The 19,687-nt window shown below is 51.6% G+C and overlaps 1 protein-coding gene across 6 annotated transcripts in view; it reads left to right on the top strand.

The window, feature by feature from the left end:
* The first annotated feature begins 6,467 nt into the window (after positions 1 to 6,467).
* MOB3C (MOB kinase activator 3C) overlaps positions 6,468 to 19,687 on the top strand; it is a 29,921-nt gene continuing 16,701 nt past the window's right edge. Inside the window, exons 1-4 of one of the 6 annotated variants that reach the window (XM_009674189.2) lie at positions 6,524 to 6,823; positions 11,874 to 11,959; positions 15,163 to 15,262; positions 16,347 to 16,846. In XM_009674189.2, coding sequence (XP_009672484.1) covers positions 16,426 to 16,846 — 421 coding nt within the window. In that variant the 5' untranslated portion in view covers positions 6,524 to 6,823; positions 11,874 to 11,959; positions 15,163 to 15,262; positions 16,347 to 16,425. Of the gene's footprint in view, positions 6,824 to 11,873; positions 11,960 to 14,664; positions 14,760 to 15,162; positions 15,263 to 16,346; positions 16,847 to 19,687 lie in introns of those variants that run through there. The other 5 variants (XM_068953052.1, XM_009674190.2, XM_068953054.1 and 2 more) reach the window with 5 other exon arrangements.

The following is a 19,687-nucleotide window of genomic DNA, read 5'->3' as shown; positions in this document are numbered from 1 at the left end:
TATCCTGTTCCTTGTGGAGATGCCCTGACTCATGAAAGGTGGCTGTCAAAAGAAACAAGGAAGCACAAATTGAATGATGATATTCTTACCCTTGCTTAAAATGCTGAATCTTGTTCTTTTTCATCAGTCCCTATTTTCTTCCTGTGCATGGCAAATGAAGATTAGAGTCTTAGAAATCAGCAAGACTCCAATCCCCTCTAATCCATGGCTAAGAAAGTTCCCGCTCTGTATCTCTGGCGTTTTGAAGGACTCCTTGGAGCAAGAAGGAGTACCTTGCTCTTCCTGACATTGCCTACCTGGAGCAAACTTCTCTGAATGAGTGCTTTGCATTTCTGCAAATAAACGGAGTAAACCTACTGTTCTCTTCTGTTTTCACAGGGGTTTGGTTCATCTTGAACGAAAGCACTGGTCCATTTCTGCACCGATTGTTGCAGGGACATCACAGCCTTGATACCTAGCAACTTCTGGAACTGCACCATGAAAAACTTGTCCTGTGCCAGCTTCTTCTGCCTGACCATGGGATGGCTGAAGAAACGCTTGACCAGGCTCTAGCATCATCTCCCTCTGCCCTATGTGGGGTAGGAAGGTGCAAGGTGAGTCCCTGGAGCCGAAATTTGCAGGCTCCAGCATTGCTTATGCTCAGAGAGAAGCTGCTCTGCTGAGCCACTCCTGTGTGGCTGCCTGCAGGGGTGTGTCGTACACCGGCACTGGCTGCTTTCTTAGAGCCAGCTGGGTTTCCCTCCAGGGTCAGCACCGATGCTGGTTGGTGCCTTAGCTGGAGGTGACAGTTGCACACACCATGCCACACCACGCCTGTCTGGTTAGGTTGAGCAGCCACGCGGTGGCAGCAGAACCGTGTCCACCCTCCGGACTGTGGCACCCTACGGCGGCTACAGCGCACAAGTCCCTGGCTCCCACAGGACCTAGGCTGTGGTGAGGGGCTGTGGCATCTGCACCTGCTCCCTGCTCATAGCTGGTGCCTGCCTGCTCAGCAGGGAACGCGTGTCCCCCTTACTGAAGGAGTGCGGGGAGAGAATTTTCCCATGATGGAGAAATGTTTCCAGATGCTGTAATGCCACTCATAGGAGAGGAGGCTAAGCAGACCCTGTTGTCCCTGCTTTGCAAACCCTGTGGTCAGTGCCAACCTGCTGGGCTCCAGACCCTGGCCTCCTTTGAAGGCCTCCCTGGATTGGCTCAGCCTTCTGCCATGCAGGCCAGGATCTCTGGTGCCCGAAGTGCTGGTGGGACGTCTCTTCTGTCTGACGGCCTGTACGCTAGCTCTGTGCTGTGCCAGAGGGGCGCAGGCAAAGCACGGCGTTGCGTTGCGTGGCAGGAGAGAGCCTGGCCCGGTGCTGCAGCTGGCAGCATGCTTGTGGAGGCATGCTGCACTCATAGCCCTGAAAACCCCTTCCTGAGTGCAGTTGTGTCCTGTTAACCTCTGTGCAGCGGCATTGCTGCGTAGGGCCTCTTGCCCTGACCGGCTGTGAGGCCTAATGTAGTAGTCCAGCAGTTCTGGATCACTTCCTTCCCCACTTCCTTCCCCTCTGATAAATTCAGCAATGCACCTGCTTTCAAGAGCTGGGCCAAATTTCCCTCTTCCTTCCTCCGGGGCAAACCAATGCCCTCTTCACAGTAACACATCCCCCTCCTGCCCCCAAGCCACCCCTTCAGTCATTTTTCTCTCTCCCAAACAACTCCTGCCCTGCCTTCCTGTTGCTGGGACCCCTGACTGACGCTACCGCCCAGCTGGGACTGTTGCCTCCCTGCTCCGTGCTGTAACAGCATCCCAGCCTTGATGTTTCTGCAGTCTGAGGCCTCCTGGAAAGGGATAACTCTCTGACTGGGAGATGCTGTTCACCTTGGTTTTATCACACCTGCAGACATGCTGGATTATATCTGATTTAACTTCAGCCCATTCAGAAAGCTTGCCATTTTTTTCCAGCCTGTCTTCATTGGTGCCAAACTCCTCTCAGAGGGTGGGAGGACCTCATCCTGCCTTTAAATATTTTGGCTTCATCTGCCTGAATATAAATCCTGGCCCTGAGTTCCCTTTTGGGTCTCTAGGCCTTTTTAAAATACTTCTTTGCTCTACATCCAAGCCTTCTCAGATGACTTTTTATATTTTGGATTTGTTTGTATTTTTGCTAGGGTTTCATTTGAAGGTTTCCTCCTGGCTTGGCATTAGTTCTTGCAAGTTACATCTGCTAAACAGACGTCTGCCTCCGCCTCCTGGTCACGAAGGCCAGAGATGTTTCGTGGTTTCCTGCATCGTTCAGAGACAAGCACGGACTCAAGTGCCTAAAGGGTTCCCGGGGTTGAGGACAGCAGGGTTGCTCCAGTGCTCACTAGGACTCAGACCTGCTCTTGACATGTGAGTGAGGAACATGCAGCATTGGAAGACTTCCCCAACTGCTATTGGCTTTGTTCCTTATTGTGCAGCACAATCCTGCATTCCTCCCCTCAGTAACACCTGGCAGGTGTTTGCACGTGCCCCTATCACATTACCTGGTACCCAGTGGTGTGCGGTTAGCCAGGCTGACCAACACATCTGCCTGGAAAGGCTCAAGGTCTGAAGAAGGACCTGGGCTTTCTTCTCTCTCTTTTCCTCTAGGGTTTAATTGCTGAGCTAAGCTTCTGTTAGGCATCACTGCTGCTTTTGGGGCAGAGGTCCCAGCCTCATGCATCGTTGCCTCTGGGCTATTTGAAATGAACAAAGAGTACAGATGTGCTCAGCAATGACGGAGGAAAGAAACCTCTGTGGGTGAATGCTGGTCCCTGCTCACCCAAGCGTAGGGTTCCCGCTGTTCATGGTGCAAGTCTTGTGCCTTGCTCATTGCTGCTGCTGTGGCACTGGGCCAGGTTAAAGCAGAGATCACTCCTCGCTGGATACCATGTCTTCTTGTGCCACCTCCAGGCTGTTTTCCTGAGAGGGCATTTCCCTCTGGGCTTTTAGCTCTGCTGATCTCACATCTCGTGCTGGCCTTTGAAATGTTTCTCTTGCAGTTGCTGGCTCCTGAACGATGAAGCAGTTGCGACCTCCTGTGATGCAGAGGAAGGTGGACCTGCCCTCAGCTACCATCTTGCAAGAAACTATTTGTCTCTGTATCCGACAGAGGCTGGGGTTGTGCAGAGAAGGAACGTCTGCTTACGGGGCTAAAGGGGCTGCTGGGTGCCTCCATCCCATAACAGCAGACACTCCCTGTTACAACCAGCTGACATCCTTTAGGATCTTGTAGCTTTAGCCCTGCTGATACAAACCTCCTCCTCTGCAAAAAGCACTTTAAGTGGGAAGCACTTGGCTCTCCCAGGGTACAGGCTGTGTTTACAGCTCTGCAAATCTCCTGTTGCAAGTATGTGATAAGAGATGGTGTCTCCTTTACTCTCACAGGCCTGTAGGGGTAAGGAATGGAGGCAGATAAGTCTAGGGACAGAGAGGGGATAGGGTCCAAATTCCCCAAGTGTAGTAGGCTGTAGCCATGAAGATGATCCTGCCTTTTCTCCTACAGACCCTGTGGTTTTGTGTGCCCCCAGCCACGCTGGCCACAGCAGAGCCTGGCTCTGGGATGCAGGGAGACAATGGTTTGTGGATGTTTGCCACAAACAGAATTTGGACAACTGGTTAAAAAAGGAAACAAAGATGCAGCTGTAGTGATCACAGTTGTTTAAGGTCTGAACCGGGGGAGATAAGAGCAGCACAAGGTGAGAGGAGAATTAATCCCTGGCAAAAAACCATATCTGTGAAAATTGCATCTGATGACACTGAGAAAAACTACTGCAGAGCTGCTGCCGTTGCCTGAACCTACTGAAGCAAGACATGGGACTAGTTAGCTAGCTACCATGAGAAACCTGCTGGGCTTTTTGGGCCAGATCCTTGTTTTAGTGGTGTTATTTTTACCTGAAACCATCTGCAGTGATCTCGAAAGATTCACTCAGGAGCGGGGCCAGGCTGATGTGGGTAGGAGCAGATGTAGCTCTGTGGGTGGTGAGGACAAGCGCTATTGTGATAAAGGCTCTGCCTCTAAAATAAATTGTAGATACTGGGGAGAGGGGAGAATATCCATATCTACACAGACCAGAGCTTTTGGGTTATGTCTGTTACGTTGAATTAGCTGATGATCACAATGGTAAACAACCTAAGAGATGAACTTGACAGCTCTGTTTGAGTTTAATCACTTAGGGCTACATTTTCTTCCTGCAAAGATGTTGAACCCCATGGTTCCCTCTTACCCTGGGAGCTGAATGTGCAAGGAGTTTCACCCTCAGATGTTACCTTTTGTGCAGAAATGTGCAGCTGTGAGACACCTCTCAGCTCTCTTGTATTGCCTGTGTGATGGGTGCCAGCTCCCTCGCCTTTGGCCGAGGCGGGATCCAAAGTGCTGGTGAATCCTGCACGCCCTTGGTGTGTCTTTCCCCCATTGCCTGGCCTGTGACCTGCCCTTTGGCTGCGTCCCAAGCGGGGAGGGGTAGGAAATCAGAGGGCTGCTGGGGTGTGCCAAAACCCTGTCAGTAGATATTCAGCCCTGCCAGGGCCCTAGTTCCCATGACCCCAGAATAAAGCCAGCCGATAGTCCCTGTTAACTGATGCTAAAGGGTCCCCCATGTCTTCTTTCTTCCTTCGGTGGCTGTTTGCTTCAGGAGGCTGGAACTGGAACCAAGCAGGGCTGTTTGATAGTCAAGGATGATTTGCCATCACCGGGTAGGTAACATTATTTTTAAGATTGTCCCTGATCCTTTTGACTCAAGGACAAACCCTGACGTTATCTGTAACTGAGAAGCCATGTTACAGGGGAAGGAGGCCTGATCCTGCAGACTTATGTCCTACTGATGCATAGTCCACATGGGATCAGAAGGCAAAATCCACAGCCAGTGCCCACCAGCCAGCTGCCACCCAGCCAGCAGTAGGAGGAAGCCTGAAGCTTGATTTCAAGCTGTGACAGCTGCAGGCAGGGGTCAGGGAAGCAAACCCATCGTCCTAAACCTTCTGCTTAATGCAACCATACGCAGCTACTGGATCTTCCCATCTTCTGACAGCAGCATCAGTAGGGGAATCCCAAAAGGGTGAGAAACCCCTTTACTGTCACTCAAAAAAAAAAAAAATACGGGGGAAGGAGGAAGGACTTTGAACACAGGGCATCTTTTGTGCCTGCAGTCGGAAGCTGCTCTGCCAGTTTGTGTGTGAGGGGACACTGATATACACCCGACTGGTTTCTGACTTGGAGACAGCACTTCTGGAAGCAGGGATGTGCTGGCATGAGCAGGCTTTCCTTGCCTGCTTGCTCACTGCTTGGCTCAGCTAGCAAGTGAGGGCAGGTGCACGATGTTGCAGGCTTGATAGGTTTGTGGTTTCCTTTCTCACACTCTCACTTGCTGAGCTGGTATAGCTCACTGAGGGGAGCCGATGAGGCACGTCGGTCCCCTTGCTGCTCCTTGTTCCCCCCTCCCTGGGCTCTGCTCCCCCTTTGCCTGGACCTAGGGGTGGGACAAACAAGGAGTAAGAGGCCGCAGCCTCCTGTTCTGGTCCTGAGCCTTGGCCCCTGGCCCTCTCAGGTGGATGTGCTTGGTCAGACCTATATTTAACATACATGTAGTCAGGGCCCAGAAATATTTCCCTAAATATAGCTGTCTCGATGCTGACTGCTTTTTCAAACGTTTCCAGCAAAGTTTGTCTCAAAAGGGACCCAGCGTCGTGGGCATCCTTAGGCAGATGGGTGTGCTCCCTTGGGAAAGGACGTTTGCAAGCCGTTGTGCTGAGAAGGGGAGTCCTGCTCCCAGTGCCAGCGTGGCATGCTGTGCTCTTGCCTTCCACCCCATTAAAATACCTGCAAGCTTCATGCTGACTTGGGGCATATGCCAGGAGCTTTAAATCCCTTTTTGGGAGTTTGAACCCAAAGCAGCTCTGTGCCTTACTCCTGCAAGCCTGTCTCACGCCAAGTAATCCCACGCTGTCTGTCTTTTTTTTTTTTTTCCTTCTTTTTCTTTTTCTCTTGCTGAACTTGCTGGCTCAGGCTTTCTTTTGCCGAGTGGTATTTAAATATTGCAATGCATTTCATAGCTCACCCCACCTCTTAGACCAACAAAAGTGAGTCTGTTAGAATTGTTTCTGTGAAGTGAACATTTTTTTTCCTTTCTCTTTCCTTTTTTTTGGAAAGCATCCAGCTTGTACTGGAACTAAATCCTTCAGCTGGTTTTATGTTTTAAGGTGTTGGTGGGGGAGGGATGAAGGCGAGGAGATTGTACAAGAGAAGAAAAAAAAAAATACTGCCGGATTTCATCTCCTTTCCCCCAGTGAACCGTTGTCCTGCCCCGTGAAAACAGCCGAGAGGCTGCGCTCGGAGCCAGCGAGCGGCAGCCAGCGGAGTGGGATCGCTGTCCAAAAAGGACCTCAGCATCCAGGAATGGTGCGTGCGTGTGCGCGCGGCGGCCGCCTTCCAAGGAAACGCGCCGGGTGCCGGGCAGGCTGGCGACGTGGGAGGGAAGGGAGGCGAGCGGGGCCGCGCAGGGGCAGGGAGGCTCGGCGCAGAGCGAGTTTTTGCAGAGACAGCTGGAGCTCGCGACGCGGTCAGGATGTGACATCACCGACGGGGAAAAAACTCTCGGCCGAGTGTCTTTAATGAAACGCCGGCGAGGGCCGGTGCGTGCCTCCTCTCCCCGGCACAGCGCTCGCGCCAGCGAGGTGGAGAAGCGATGGGGCGTCCGGAGGGGGTCTGACTGCTTGGCTTGCGGGGGGTTTTTTTGTTGTTTTGGTTTTTGGTGTTTCTTCAGTAAGAGAGCAGAAACGGCAGTGAGGGGATTGTGCTGGAAGTTGGACCTGCTGCGGGATGAGGTGAGTGCTGGGGGCGGAAAAAGCCTTCTCCTGTCGGGGTGTCCACTCGGCTAGGGCAGCTCGGGGTCTCTCGTGCGTCTCACTTGCCAAAAGCTGTGGCGCAGCCGTTCGGACCTAGGGCGGAGGGGCTGCTTTCCTGACTTCATTGCTGAGACGGGGACGGTGGCGGGGGCTTTGGCCACGGAGTGTGTGAGGTGGCTTCCATGGGGAAGGGCAAATCCTTTTCCAAGCGAGCTGGGCTCCGTGTGGCTCGGGGGACAGAGCAGTGCAAACTTTCCAGCAGGAGAGGCAGCGCGCCCCGCTCCGCGTCCTGGAGCACACTCATGGGGTGGTTTTAAGCACAGGTTGGACACAACCTGGCCAGGGATAACCTGGGAAGAAGCAATCTTTCGCCCAGATAGGGGATGGACGCGTGCCAGAAGGCTCTTCCCGTTGTGTCTGGTCAGCTGGTGAGCGCGTAAATACAGAAGGATCCTATTTCTGGCATCCGGGAGGTCTGGGAGCACCAGCCAGCAGGGCAGGGATTAGTGCAGATGGCACGCTGAGCACGGGCAAAGGGGGGAAACACAGCCCTGGAGGGCAGTGAGGAGCCCAGCCGGGAGCGAGTGGTTTGGACAGTGACCAGTCGGCTCATTTGCGACTGCCTGCAGGAAATGCCAATTAAAATTGCTGCCCTCGTAACATGCCTGACTCAGTGGATGCTGGAAGTGGCTTTGCCAGTGCCTGAGGGAGGGCAGAAAGTTCAGGGCAGGAGGGAACTGGGTCAGAGCGAGCCACGAAGCTGCGTTTCCAGCAGCTTGCTTGTCTCCTCTGGTCTTTTTCCTGGAGCTACCAGGCCTGGAGCCCCCAGTGTTTGGGATTATGGCTTTGATTAGGGAGTAATCGCCCTTGGGACTGAATCGGAGTGTGCCAGCTCCGTGAAGGCTGTTGGACACCTGTTTGCAGGGCTCCAAGCAAGTCAGCTGCAGCAGCAGCAAGATCCCAGGTATAAGGTATCCTAAAAATTCTCTGGCCCCACAGGACATCACTCCCAAAATTAATTGGATGTGCTTCCCCCTACCAGGAGAGAGGAGGTTCAATTTTCTGCTTGGAGGCTTCTTGGGTGACATGGGGAAAATTTTTTGGTGCCTTTTGGCCTGGCAATGAGTCTCATCCTGGGCTTCCCCAGAGGGGGCTGCAGGGTGAAATGCATCCCCAGGCCCCGTTCGACTGCAGTGGTCCCAGGGGAGCTCCTGGTTTGCTGGTGGTGCAGCAGGGAGGTAGGACAAGGATGGTGTGTGAAGGGAGGGGACAGTGGGGCAGGATGGGGGTGAGCAAAGGTATGAGCAGTCCTGTTCCTGGAAATCATTGGGGGTCAGTTTTGCATGAGATGGGGATTTCTGAGTGTCAGGAGAGCCAGGGGAAGCACCAGCACGGCTCTGCTGGCGGCTGCCCAGAGTTGGGGCGCGGGAGCTGAGGCTCGGCTGGGTTTCGGAGCAGGGTTGCTGCGAAAGTGTGTGCTCGGGGAGCACCCTGAGGATGCTTGCGCCTCTCACCATGCTCGAGGTGCGCAAATTTCCCCAGCACCGAGCTGCTTTATGCTGTGTTTGGGGTGGTGAGACATGGCTGGAGACACAGACATGCTCTGCATTCATGTTGCCTGCTCCAGCAAGAGCCCGGGGCCTTCTCCACAGCCTGCCGGTCTATGTGCTAGCCCTCAATCCCCTTCCCAGCACCTCGTCTTGGCTTCTTTCCTGGAATTTTCCATCGTTTGGGTTATATTTGGGACCAGCAGCCAATAACCCCGTTTCTCACGGACAGCCCAGCTGGGGCTTGGCTCCAGCACGATGCAGAGACAGATCGGCCCTGCTTGAGAGGGCCAGTGCCTTCTGAGACCAGGCTTTCCAGCTTCTTAATTGCATGACTCCCCCTTCCTGGGGTGATTAAAACCAGACCTAGATGTAGTGAAGGCTGGAGAAGAGGGGATACATTACCTTCCCCGGGAGCACCACGCGCCCAACAGCTCCCAGTTAGGCTGCGGCTGGGTTGGTTATGATGCAAGGGATTTTTGGAAGTGGCAGGCTCAGTCCTTGGGACACTTCTGATGTACTTTCAGGTCCTCCTGGTAAAAGCTCCAGTTGCACGGATTCTCCAGGACAGATTGAAGATTAAGTAACCAACACTGCTTTACCACAGGACTTCTCAGGTGTTTAACATGAAGCTTAGAGACAGAGCTGTTGAATCAGGACCTGGGCAGTAGCGGTTCCTAGAGTACTAAGAAGAGAGCAGAGCCCCAGGGCCAGCAGGTTTCTGGTCAGACTGTCCACCTGGAGGCTGTCTGGCAGTTTTAGGGCTCTGGCAGGCAGTGTCTGAGCACTGTGAGGGGATGTGACAAGAGGGACTTTTGTACTGACTGCGGAGGAGAGAAGGGAACCCCCTAAAGCATGAAACTGGAAGTAAACATCCGGGCAGCTGAACCCTAGATCTGCCTTGGGAAGTACAAGGACGAGGGGGAATGTGCCAATATCTTGTTTTTCAACCAAATTGTATGGAGTGTTCTTGCACTCAGCAGCCTGGAGGCGCTTGGATCTGCAGCAGGGGCACGGAGACGGACAGACAGAGGTCACAGGCCAGTTTTGCCTTCATTGCTTTGAGCCATCCCTGGCTTGTGCTGATTGATTTTTCCCCTGGCCAGGGTCCATTTTCCTTCCCTGGCAGCGAAAGGGGCTGCGATCTCTCTGTCTCTCTGAGGTCTCTTCCCAAAGCAATGGCATTCAGGAGTCTCTTTTTGCGGTTTGCTCGCGGTGCCGGACCCTTCATGGCACTCCCCCCCGCGCACACCAGCTCTTCGCACTGCCTGCAAGGTTTGGCCTGTGCCGCTAAACGGCTGCCTGTGGTTTCAAGTCAGATGCTTGTGCGAGTGAGTAAGTGTCTCGGGGTGAATCCAGCGCCTCAGACTGCCCCCAAGCTGCACGCCGTTCCCGGTGCCAGGCACGTTGCCTGCGGGGAGGTGCCGCCGTGGGAGCCTGCCCTTCTGACTACCTTCCACCTTCGAGATTTCTTTTCCCGTCCAGTAATGATCGTTACCATTTCCCAGGAGCGCTCACAAAACGCTTTCCCCCGAAAGGCCAAGCCTTTGCTTTTGCGGCTCTTAATACAGGGTTTATACTGAAATCAGGAAAGCTGAGGCACTGTGCAGGGACCGACCGGGGGCTTCGAGGACTGAGAGGGAGGGAGACCTTGTCAGTCACGCTGCACGTCAGCAGCGCCTCTGACTGACCCTTCCAGCTGGGATTTTTTTTTTTTTGACTAAAGCTAATTTGGCATCAAAAATGCAGATTTTAGTTGGTGACCTTGTTTGAAACCTGGTGAATTGTTTGTGATGGGGAGAGGAAATTGCCCTCCCTTTTGTTTTGCTTGTTTTCCTTTTGTTTTGCCAATTTCCAAACAGACCTTTCAACGTTGTTTTTAATTTAAAACAAAGCCTTTGTTTTACAGAATTCTTCTCTTGTTTCCAAAGGATAACACCTCTGTGAAAAAAAACCCTCAATTCTGAAATTAAAGGCTTGTTTTGACCCCAAGTTGACATCTCCCCTTGACCCCCCCAGCTCTTTCTCTGTTTTTTCTGGAGTCGCCAGCAATCTAGGAAATCGCTTTTTTACATGTCTCTGCCTGTTAGATCCCCGGTAGTCGCTCTGCCTCCCCCTTGCTCTGTTTAACCCTGTCCTGATTTGGCTCTTGCTAAAGCCGACGAGTTTCGCTTCTGCTGCTGCCGGTAAATACAAGGCCCCAGCCGAAACCAGCAGACTGCAAACCAGCGTAAGGAGTTTTCCTTCCACTTAGCTGGGCTTTAAACCAGCTCTAGGCAAACCTGAGGCTACTTAGCGCACGCAGATGGGGGCATGCACCGAGCACGCTGCGGCACGCTGGTCCCGTGGGAAGCGGCGGCTGATTCAGCGCCGGAGCTGCCGTTTGGCCTCAGCAACCGGCCTCTTTCCGTCCTGCCGCTTCATTCATCCTCCCTGACACTCCTCCTTCCCTGGGCTCCGCGGGGCCGGGAGCAGCGGGAAGCGGAGGCGGGCAGGAGGGAAGCGCCTGCTCTCGGCTTTCCTGTCTCACTTGCCGGGGTGCGATACGGTTGCAGGGGCAGCTGCCCCAGGACCGGGGCTGCCGCTGTGCGACAGCAGGGCAGGACGAGTTTCTGGCTCCGCAGCCACCTGCTTTACTCCACATCTGCTCCCCTCGGCCCTGGAGTGGGAGCTGCCCCGCCGCAGCTAGCACAAGGTTTCCTTTGTAGGTGTGCAGGCACTTTTGAAGGGATTCGTGCTCCCCCCTCCCCCCAGGGTGCCAGGACCACCCCCATCATGGGAATTGCTGCACGATGAAGAGGGTTTCCAGCCATTGCCAAGGCTCCTCTTGGGCAAGCTATGATTTCACACGTGAGAATTCAAGGCAAAGACCTGTAAACTGCAGCCAGGGCATCGGTCCAGGCCTCATCAGCACAGCACAGTGGTGGGATGTGTATGATCATGTTGTAGGAAGCTGCTGTCTAAGCTTGTTGAACTGCAGATCTCCCTTCATCTTTCCCAAGCTGAGCAGCGTATACTCCTTTCCCACCCCCAAATCCCTGTGGACAATGGCCTGATTTCCAGCAACGCGCATAGCCATGAAACCTGGGCTCAGCCAGACACTGCTGAACTTTGCCCCTCAGCTAAAACTTGGAAGATCTCCCATTTTCCTACTCTTTACATGGACCTGTCCCAAATACTCAGCTGGTGATGGAATAGCACCAGCCCATTAGAGTACTGGTTTGCTCTCTGGTGTTTTACAATGGATGCATCAAGGTGGCCACGGGGGAAATCTCATCTTCCATTCTTCACTGCTCATGTGCTTTCCTGCAAGTTAGACTCGCGATGTGTCTGGGGCCATTTCAATGGACTTTGTTTCCACCCTTCAAAGTGCAGACAGATCAGGGCATGACACCTGCTAGGAGTCATTCATTACTGGTTGGCTGTGAAGCACCTGCTGTTGAAATAGTTCTTCAACACCCTTTGCCTGTTTTTCTCCCCAGAAAGTAGGGACTCACCACTGAGTCACAGCCAGTGGGGAAGCCGAGGCAGTGATGACCATTTGCAGAGACTGTTGTGCTCCAAGCTGGTAAGTCCCATTTTAGTGCCCCAGTTGTCAGGGTCATGTCTGGTATTTAAAACTGAGGTCATAGCCTCCATGCAGCTCCCTTCCTATGCCTTTCACTTCTCCTACACATCAGTCTCTTTATGCAGTGAAAGCTTTGGAGCAAGGTTGAGAAAGAAACTGGTTCCTCATGTGCCTCTCTGCTGTTTTGGTTGTAAATTCCAGGATATGTTTTTGGTTTTGTGTTAAAGTTAGCTTCCAAAGTTCTCTCATTCCAGTAAGGATTCATAAGGCCTTTTAATGACTTAGTGATTTGGTAGTGATGCTGGCAAGGATCCTGACAGCAAAACTGCTCGCATTATTCTGATGTGTGCTATCGCCCTGGGAGCAGGGAGGCTGCAGTGCCGTGCTGTCGTCCTGCGTGTCCAGCACCACTCGGGTATGAGCATTTGGGCAACAGTGCATTTTGCTCCTCCCTTTCTGAGAATCTTTAGCAGAAGCACAGTAGGAAAACACCTGACAGAGGTTTAGCAGGTTTGTTGCTTTTTTTAAATGGTGTTTTATTAAGACAGTGGCACTGAAGCATGAAATACATTCCCACCTGCCTGACAACTGAGAGCAGCTTGTAGCGTAATACAAAGAGATCCAGAGGAAGGCATTTGTGTGATGAATTCTGGGGCTCTAAGAAGGCTTTGGGAGATGAGATACAGCATTTATTTCCCGGGGAGCACAAAGAGCAGTTCAGTATTCACAGAAGACTTGCAGTGTGACACATGGGATATTTATACCCCATGTATTTGTTGGATTTTCACTGCTGATTGCTCATGTAAGGGATGTGTTTTATGGGATATTATCTGCCACACTGGCTTGTCATCACCGCTGTGCAAGCAGAAATAGCTCATGGAGAAGAGTGAACAGACCAAAGAGGTCAGCCGAAATAGTGACCCAGAGAAATATCTATTGGCACAACTCACCTTGCTAAAATCCCTTGTGGAAACCTTTTGAGTTAGGTCCCAGCCCCTGTTTAAACTGATGTTAATTCAGAGGGACTCTGTGACCTAGTAGGGTCAATCCAGCCTCACACTGGTATAAGCAAGTTTATCTTCCTCCGTCTACCCAGCAAAGAGATTGGGGGCTGTGCTCTGGGGTACAGGTTTTGTGTGGTGCAGTGCAGTGATGTTGTCCAGCCCTGCTGGATGAAAATCAGGGCACTGGGTTTTACTTGTGTGCCAGGGAGAAGGGACTCTTCAGCTTTGCTGGGGCAGATGGGCTGGCTGGGGGATTAGAGGATGGCTGGAGCTCAAGGGTGGATTAGAGGAGGACTTCCCTGTGCTGTGTCATCCCTGCCCGGGAGGCTGCTAAGTGTCAGATGGGGAAATCCTGACTTCTTGTTACATGCGAAATTGTTTATTTTTGCTCGTTTTAATGGCTTTTACATTTCAGTTGGAGCTCTCTGCAGCTGGCTAGTCATAGGGAGAGAACGAAAGAAAAAATAATCCACATGTGAGGGCAGGAACAGTGGCAAGGAAGGGAAAAACCTCTTCTTTTGGCTTTAGCAATGCACGTTCAAGTCCTGCCTTAAGCTTTTGTGGTGGTGGAGCCAGTTAGTGACAAGTGCTTTTAGAGAGTGCAAAAGCACCAGAGATGTTGCTGGCTGTGGGTCTCCCATGCTGGCTGCTGGCTGCAGAACAAGGTATGTCTCAACCACATCATGCCTAGCTAGGTATAGGCAGACCTGCACCCTACGCTACCTGAGATGTACCCAGTGTTCACAGTACTGTGATGGCTTGAGCTGGGGTCAGGTACCCAAGCCAGCCAGATTTCCAGAGGAGTAAACCCCTCTGCAAGCTGTGAACCTTTTGCTGGTGTTTGGCTATGAATTCAGATATATCTGCATCTCCTTCAACTCCGTGCTCATCTTACAGCTGAGGCCTGAGTCAGTGCAAGCTCAAACAGTGCAATGGATTTGAAGCACAGTCAAGCTGGGAATTTGAGCCATGCCTTTGACTCTTAACGTCAGATTAGTAATGGGTGATGTGAATTCTCCTTCCCATTATGGATTTCCACCAAGTCTGAGGGATGTCTGCCTAGACAAGATGTGGTACATCAGTGAGAGCTGTGGCCTCAGTGGGAAGTCCTCTGTGGGAAGTTTTTGGCCTCAGTTAAGCAGGAGGCTGAATGGGGCCCTCACAGCAGTCGCATCCAACATCTAGGCTACAGCCCTGCTCTGGGAGGGAGCATGGGATTTAGGGCAAAATGAGCAAGAAACCATTCAGAGCTCACAATATCACCTGGACCCCATATCCTCACTGGGCGGTGGTGGGAGCCCAGGTGTTGCTCTGGTCTGCAGCAAGCAAGAGATAAACCAGCTACCTGAACATCGAAGGAGGCGGTTTGCACAGATGCTTACTCCTTTGAACGTGCAACAGGTGAAAACCATGCACACAGTGTTACTGTGACTTAGGCATGGTAAATTGGCTGGATGCCTAATCCCTAAGGGTAGCCAAGCATTTCCTATGCTACTGGATTAGGGTTCCCATTGCAGCAGATACATATATACTTTTATATACATATATATATGTGTGTGTGTGTATGTATGTATGTATTAGAAATTGGTATACATTAGAATACTCTCTGGGAGACTTTTCCTAGAGGTGTTATCAACAGGATGTGGCTTGAATACGTGACAGCCGGGTAGGAAGTCTCCAGATAAAGCCTATTCTTTACAGTGTCATTGTGCCAAGCTCAGTCTGTGCTGAGTCCCCAGAGATCTGTTCACCCCTTCGGGGCTGCTGTACTGGAGACCTCCTTCCCATCAGGACAGGTAGGACTCATGATGTGAAGCCAATGGTCAGCATGCTCTCCTGCTCCCTCCATAGGCTGGCATCTCACAGTCTCTTTTCTAGCTCACACTCCGTTTTCTGGGTGGGGAACAAACTCTTTGGCTTGGTTGGAGTCTACTGCTTGGGACGGAGGAGGAAAAGGCAAAACGTTTAGCTTATCTTCGCTGGGCAAAATAGAATGTGCCTGTGGCTCTGGATTGAGTTTACAAAGCAGAGTTTATACAGCAAGTTTTTGGCTAGAAGATGTCTTTTTAATGATGAACGTGTATGCAGGCTTCACTTGAATACCATTTCCTCCTGCTCGTGACTTTGGGTAAGTCACTTCCCCTTTCCATGAGTCTTTTTCTTCCTTTTTTTCACTCGTTCTCCATCTCCTTCCTTCAGGGGCAGGCTGCTCAGGAACTCTCTCTTCCCCAGGCCTCAGAAAAGCATTTAGCACAACGGGACCTTGATCTCACATTGGTATCACCAGTGATGAGTGCAGGTAACTGGAGAATATCACATAAGTTTTATTTCAGCCTGTCCACAAAAGTCTGGAGTGGATGAGCTTTCCACTTGAACTTCGAGGGGAGGAAAAAAAAAAGGGGGGGAAATAATGCAGACCTCGTCTGTGCTGGTAAATTCAGACAGGCAGGAAGAGATGAGCTCAGCAGTTTGCCAAGTGGTGACTTCCAGATAGAGTCACCCATCCCTTGTCTGTCAAGAGGCTGGGGCCACAGACAGCAGCAATGCCGGCAGCCCTGAGTCCGGCCCCGCTCTGAAAGCACGAAGCAAGTGAAGCAGCTGCTCTGTGGCTGCTGCCTGCTGCTGCCTGCTCCTTTGTGCATTATGCTGTGCCTAGGGGAACACCAGCATCCTGGCACACCACACTGTTACTCTCAGCTGTTGCTTCCCTTCTTTGGACACGAGTTTTGTTCTTTTGAACAAACACACAGGGTGGAACAAAGAATCCCCCCGTTCCCACTGATCTCGGCGTTGGAGCTGTGTGAACCAGCAGCCAGCTGTGGTCGCAGTGCAGTCTCCAGGGTAGCACTCACCAGCCACCAGGACAGGATCAGGGGATTATTTTTATGAGCTGAGAAATCCTTAGGAAAGAAAAACTTCCCTTTTGCCAGAAGAGGAAAAAGCTGCTAGGTTGGGACTGGTTGGACTGGTAAGCTCCTCTGATATCATGGCTCTCACTTTACTGCCACAGTTACTGAATAAACGCCCCAGAAGTAACAGGATGACCTGAGCCCGATGCTGCTTGGGAGCTACATATGTGGCTTGGGAGAGAGGAAACACTTCTGTTTCCTTTCGAGCTTTCCAGGGGATGTATGCAGCAGTGCTAGCATCTACTGTGACCAGTGCCTGGCAGGGACCTGCTGTGTGAGGTGTGAGTACCTTCATCAAGTCACCCAGGGAGGCTGTGGAGGAGCCAGGAATTCACCTCAAATCTTCTCAGTCCTTGCAAGTTTCCTCAGCAAGAGGGTCAGCCAACATGCTGGCACTAATTCATCCCTGTGAGAGTGAGACACAAGTGTAGTTGGCTTCATATATGACCAAAATTGATTTCTTTCTCCTTCCAGAAACCTCAAACCCTGAAAATCTCAGCCTTGGAGTTTACTTTGTCCTGAGAATCTGCCATAATCCTGGCTGGCCCACCCCATGATGGCTTTGTGTCTCAAACAAGTCTTCAACAAAGACAAAACATTTCGTCCTCGGAAGAAATTTGAACCTGGTACTCAACGTTTTGAACTGTACAAGAAAGCTCAGGCGTCCCTGAAGTCCGGGCTGGACCTGAAAGCTGTGGTGCAGCTGCCTCCTGGGGAAAGCATCAATGACTGGATTGCGGTGCATGTGGTGGACTTCTTCAACCGGATCAACCTCATCTATGGGACCATGTCAGAGTACTGCACAGAGAAGAGCTGCCCAATCATGTCGGGTGGGCTCAAGTACGAGTACAGGTGGCAGGATGACAACAAATACAAGAAGCCGACCAAGCTGTCGGCCCCGCAGTACATGTGCATGCTGATGGACTGGATTGAGATGCTCATTAACAATGAGGACATCTTCCCCACAAGGATAGGTGAGTGTGCTCTGGTTATTCACGAGAAGCTGTAATTATAACTGTTGCAGGTTCCCAAGCTGGTGGTGGACCTCAGAGCTAGTTCATGGCTTCTCGGAGGGGTTGGTATTCTTGAACTTTGCGATCCCAAGGATTGTGGCCTTTCCCATTACAGGTTTTCTTCAGTCTCTGTCCCACATCTCCTTTGCTGCAATTTGAGCCTGGGATTTCTCATCCTGTTCCCATGGCACATGGAAAACAGTGTTCTCCTCTATGCTTTGAGTTTTTCTGTGTCTTCTGTGATTCTGAGAAATCAGGGCTGGTAGATCATCTACTCCCTTGCCCTTCCTCAAAGAGAGCTGAGCTGCAAGGCTGTTTGCAGGTGGTTATCACAACTCCCCGCAGCACTCTTCTGACTAACCAACTGCGTTTCTTTTTGCTTTTCCAGGTAGGTTCATGTTCCCAAGGTTTAACATTTTTTCATCCTTGCTGCTTCACTTCTCAGCTCCTCTCCATCTCTGATAATTCATTTCAGTCCTGATTTTACATCACATGTTGCTATTTTGCTGGGACAGCCCCAGCGCAGAAGTGCCTGACCGAGGTACCTGACCTTTGCAGCTGCTAACCCAACCCCCAGGGTGTGTGGTGCATCCCTTCAAAAGGTTTTGCCTTAAGAATTTGTACCAACTGGAAAAAGCAAAAGCAGTCTGCAAACTAACGTTTCTACTGCTGATTTGCAGAGTTTGGCAGCTGCAGTGCTACTTATTATTAGCCCTGCTACTTATCTGCTTTTTTGTACTTTGGGAAGGTGAGTTCAAGGATAGGAACTGAGTGTGTTGGCTGGTGGGTACTGGGGAATTGTTCTGCTTGAAGGACAACTATTACAACTCCCATTTCCTGAGGGGCTGATTTGGTTGTTTTCTGGCATCTTCATGAAGCGAAAAGGTTCTATAAATAAACTTTCCCTCTCTAAAGGATCTGTCCTTTCACTGGGTCATTTGCATTAAATCCGTCTGCTACAGCTTTGGGTCATGCATAGAAGTGGTTCTTTTCAGATGAAATGCAAAGCCACTTGAATGTAAAAGAAGCTTTAAGGAGCTTACAGTGGAAATGCATGGCTTTGCAAGTCTGCCTCCCCATTTCTGTTTTCCCAGGCAGCATAGCTGACATATTTATATGAAATCAGTGCGGTTTAGGCTTGGGATTTTCATTAACATGCTGGGAAAGTCCTAGAAACCCGTGAAGAAAATAGCATATGTGGGATTATTGGGCGTCGCTAATTGTCATAGCCCAATTTGGCTATGCTGTAATGTCTGCTTGTGTGCCACTCCTTCTGCTGGGAAAGTCTCTGGCCCTCTGGGCTACATCTTTGCTGTGGAGGCTCGGGAGGGTCACGGCTCTGTGCAAGCAAGAGGGATGCAGCATGTGCAGGTTTGGTGTGTCAAACTCAATTTCAGCTTTCTGGAATGGGGTGTCTGGTCTGATCTAGCTGCACCAACTCCATCTGTGGTTAGGGTGGTACAAATTGCCTTCTGGAGGTTTCTTTCCTCTCTCTCCATCACCTAAAGGATGAGTTGAGACCTGCAGGCAATGGCTGCTTTTTCCCCCTTGCCACCGTAGCCTCTGGCACTGTTTAGATCTCAGCACAGCTGCAGCCTGGGGCAGGCTGGTGCAGCATGTTGGGGCAACGGCACAGCACAGTGCCGGGATCCTTGTGCTGGTGGATGTGCAGCTAGGCTGCCTTTGGGGTGCATGTGGGAGGTGTGGGATAGCCCTGGAGGACTGGCCAACACCGCCTGTGAGTCCCCAGAATCCCTCAGAGCCAATGTGATGGGGCACGGCAGGGTTCAGCTGGGGCCCTGGGATTCACCTGGAGACATTCACCACTTGATGGTGGAGTCTCTGCGTTTGAGGCATCTCACCTTTGTGGGCTATATGGTCACAGCACGTCCCGGGAGATGGATGAGGCTGGAAGTGATCCTTGGTGGCTGGCTGAGAGCAGCAGTGTGGGATGCTCAGCACTGGCAGCCCCAGCTCTGCTGGGAGGCAACAAAGTCCCCATTGATTCTGGCTACAGCTGGGGACCTGCATGGTCTTGCTCGCAGCTGGATGGGGTCACTGTTGCCAAGGGGATGAATGACAGCAGTGAGGTTAGAGACTTCCTGTTCCAGAGGCTGCTTGTTCCCAAGGAGAAGTTCCCTGTGCTGGTAAAAACAGGGACATGGACATGGTTTTTATACTCTTTTCCTTCTAGCCAGAAAGGAAACTATTTTGATCCAATTTAACGCCTTTCAGGTGGGATTTAGGATGTGATCCTGCCTGAAAGCTGCTCTGGGGAGTCAGCAATAGAGAGTCTTAATATTGCAAAGGATGCTGGAAGTGTTCCTTGGCATTGGCTCACAGCATGGGGCTGCCAAAAAACACGCTGTGCTACGGTGGGAGAGAGGGTCTGGGCACCTGCTGGTACCCTTGGCTGGTCCATGCCCATCCTACTATGCTGTCTGCACATTGCCTGCTTGAAAATATTAGCCACAGTTGTGTCCCTGGTGGTTTTCACCTCATTTCTGGTACTTCTCCTTGTGGGATGTAAAACATCCCAACGTAAGGAGGTTTCATTTTGGACGTGGGGGCACTTCTGCATGATATCACAGCTAGGTGGAGGCAGGCTTGAGACAAATCTGGTTTTACTCTAGTAAAACCATTCCCAGGCCCATCTTTCAAGCCTCTTTGTGACAGTAGCACGTCGTGTCGCCAAGTGACTTCAGTCCTTGTGCTGGCATGTCTCAGTGCTTCTGGCGTTACATATATACATGCGTAAAAGGTAGCTTAGCCTGAGGGCTCACTCTAAAGAACATGAAAGGC

This window comes from Struthio camelus, chromosome 8 (assembly GCF_040807025.1).
Source record: "Struthio camelus isolate bStrCam1 chromosome 8, bStrCam1.hap1, whole genome shotgun sequence".
Lineage (NCBI taxonomy): Eukaryota > Metazoa > Chordata > Aves > Struthioniformes > Struthionidae > Struthio > Struthio camelus.
The sequence above is the reverse complement of the archived record's forward strand: the minus strand, read 5'-3'. Positions and strand labels throughout refer to the sequence as shown.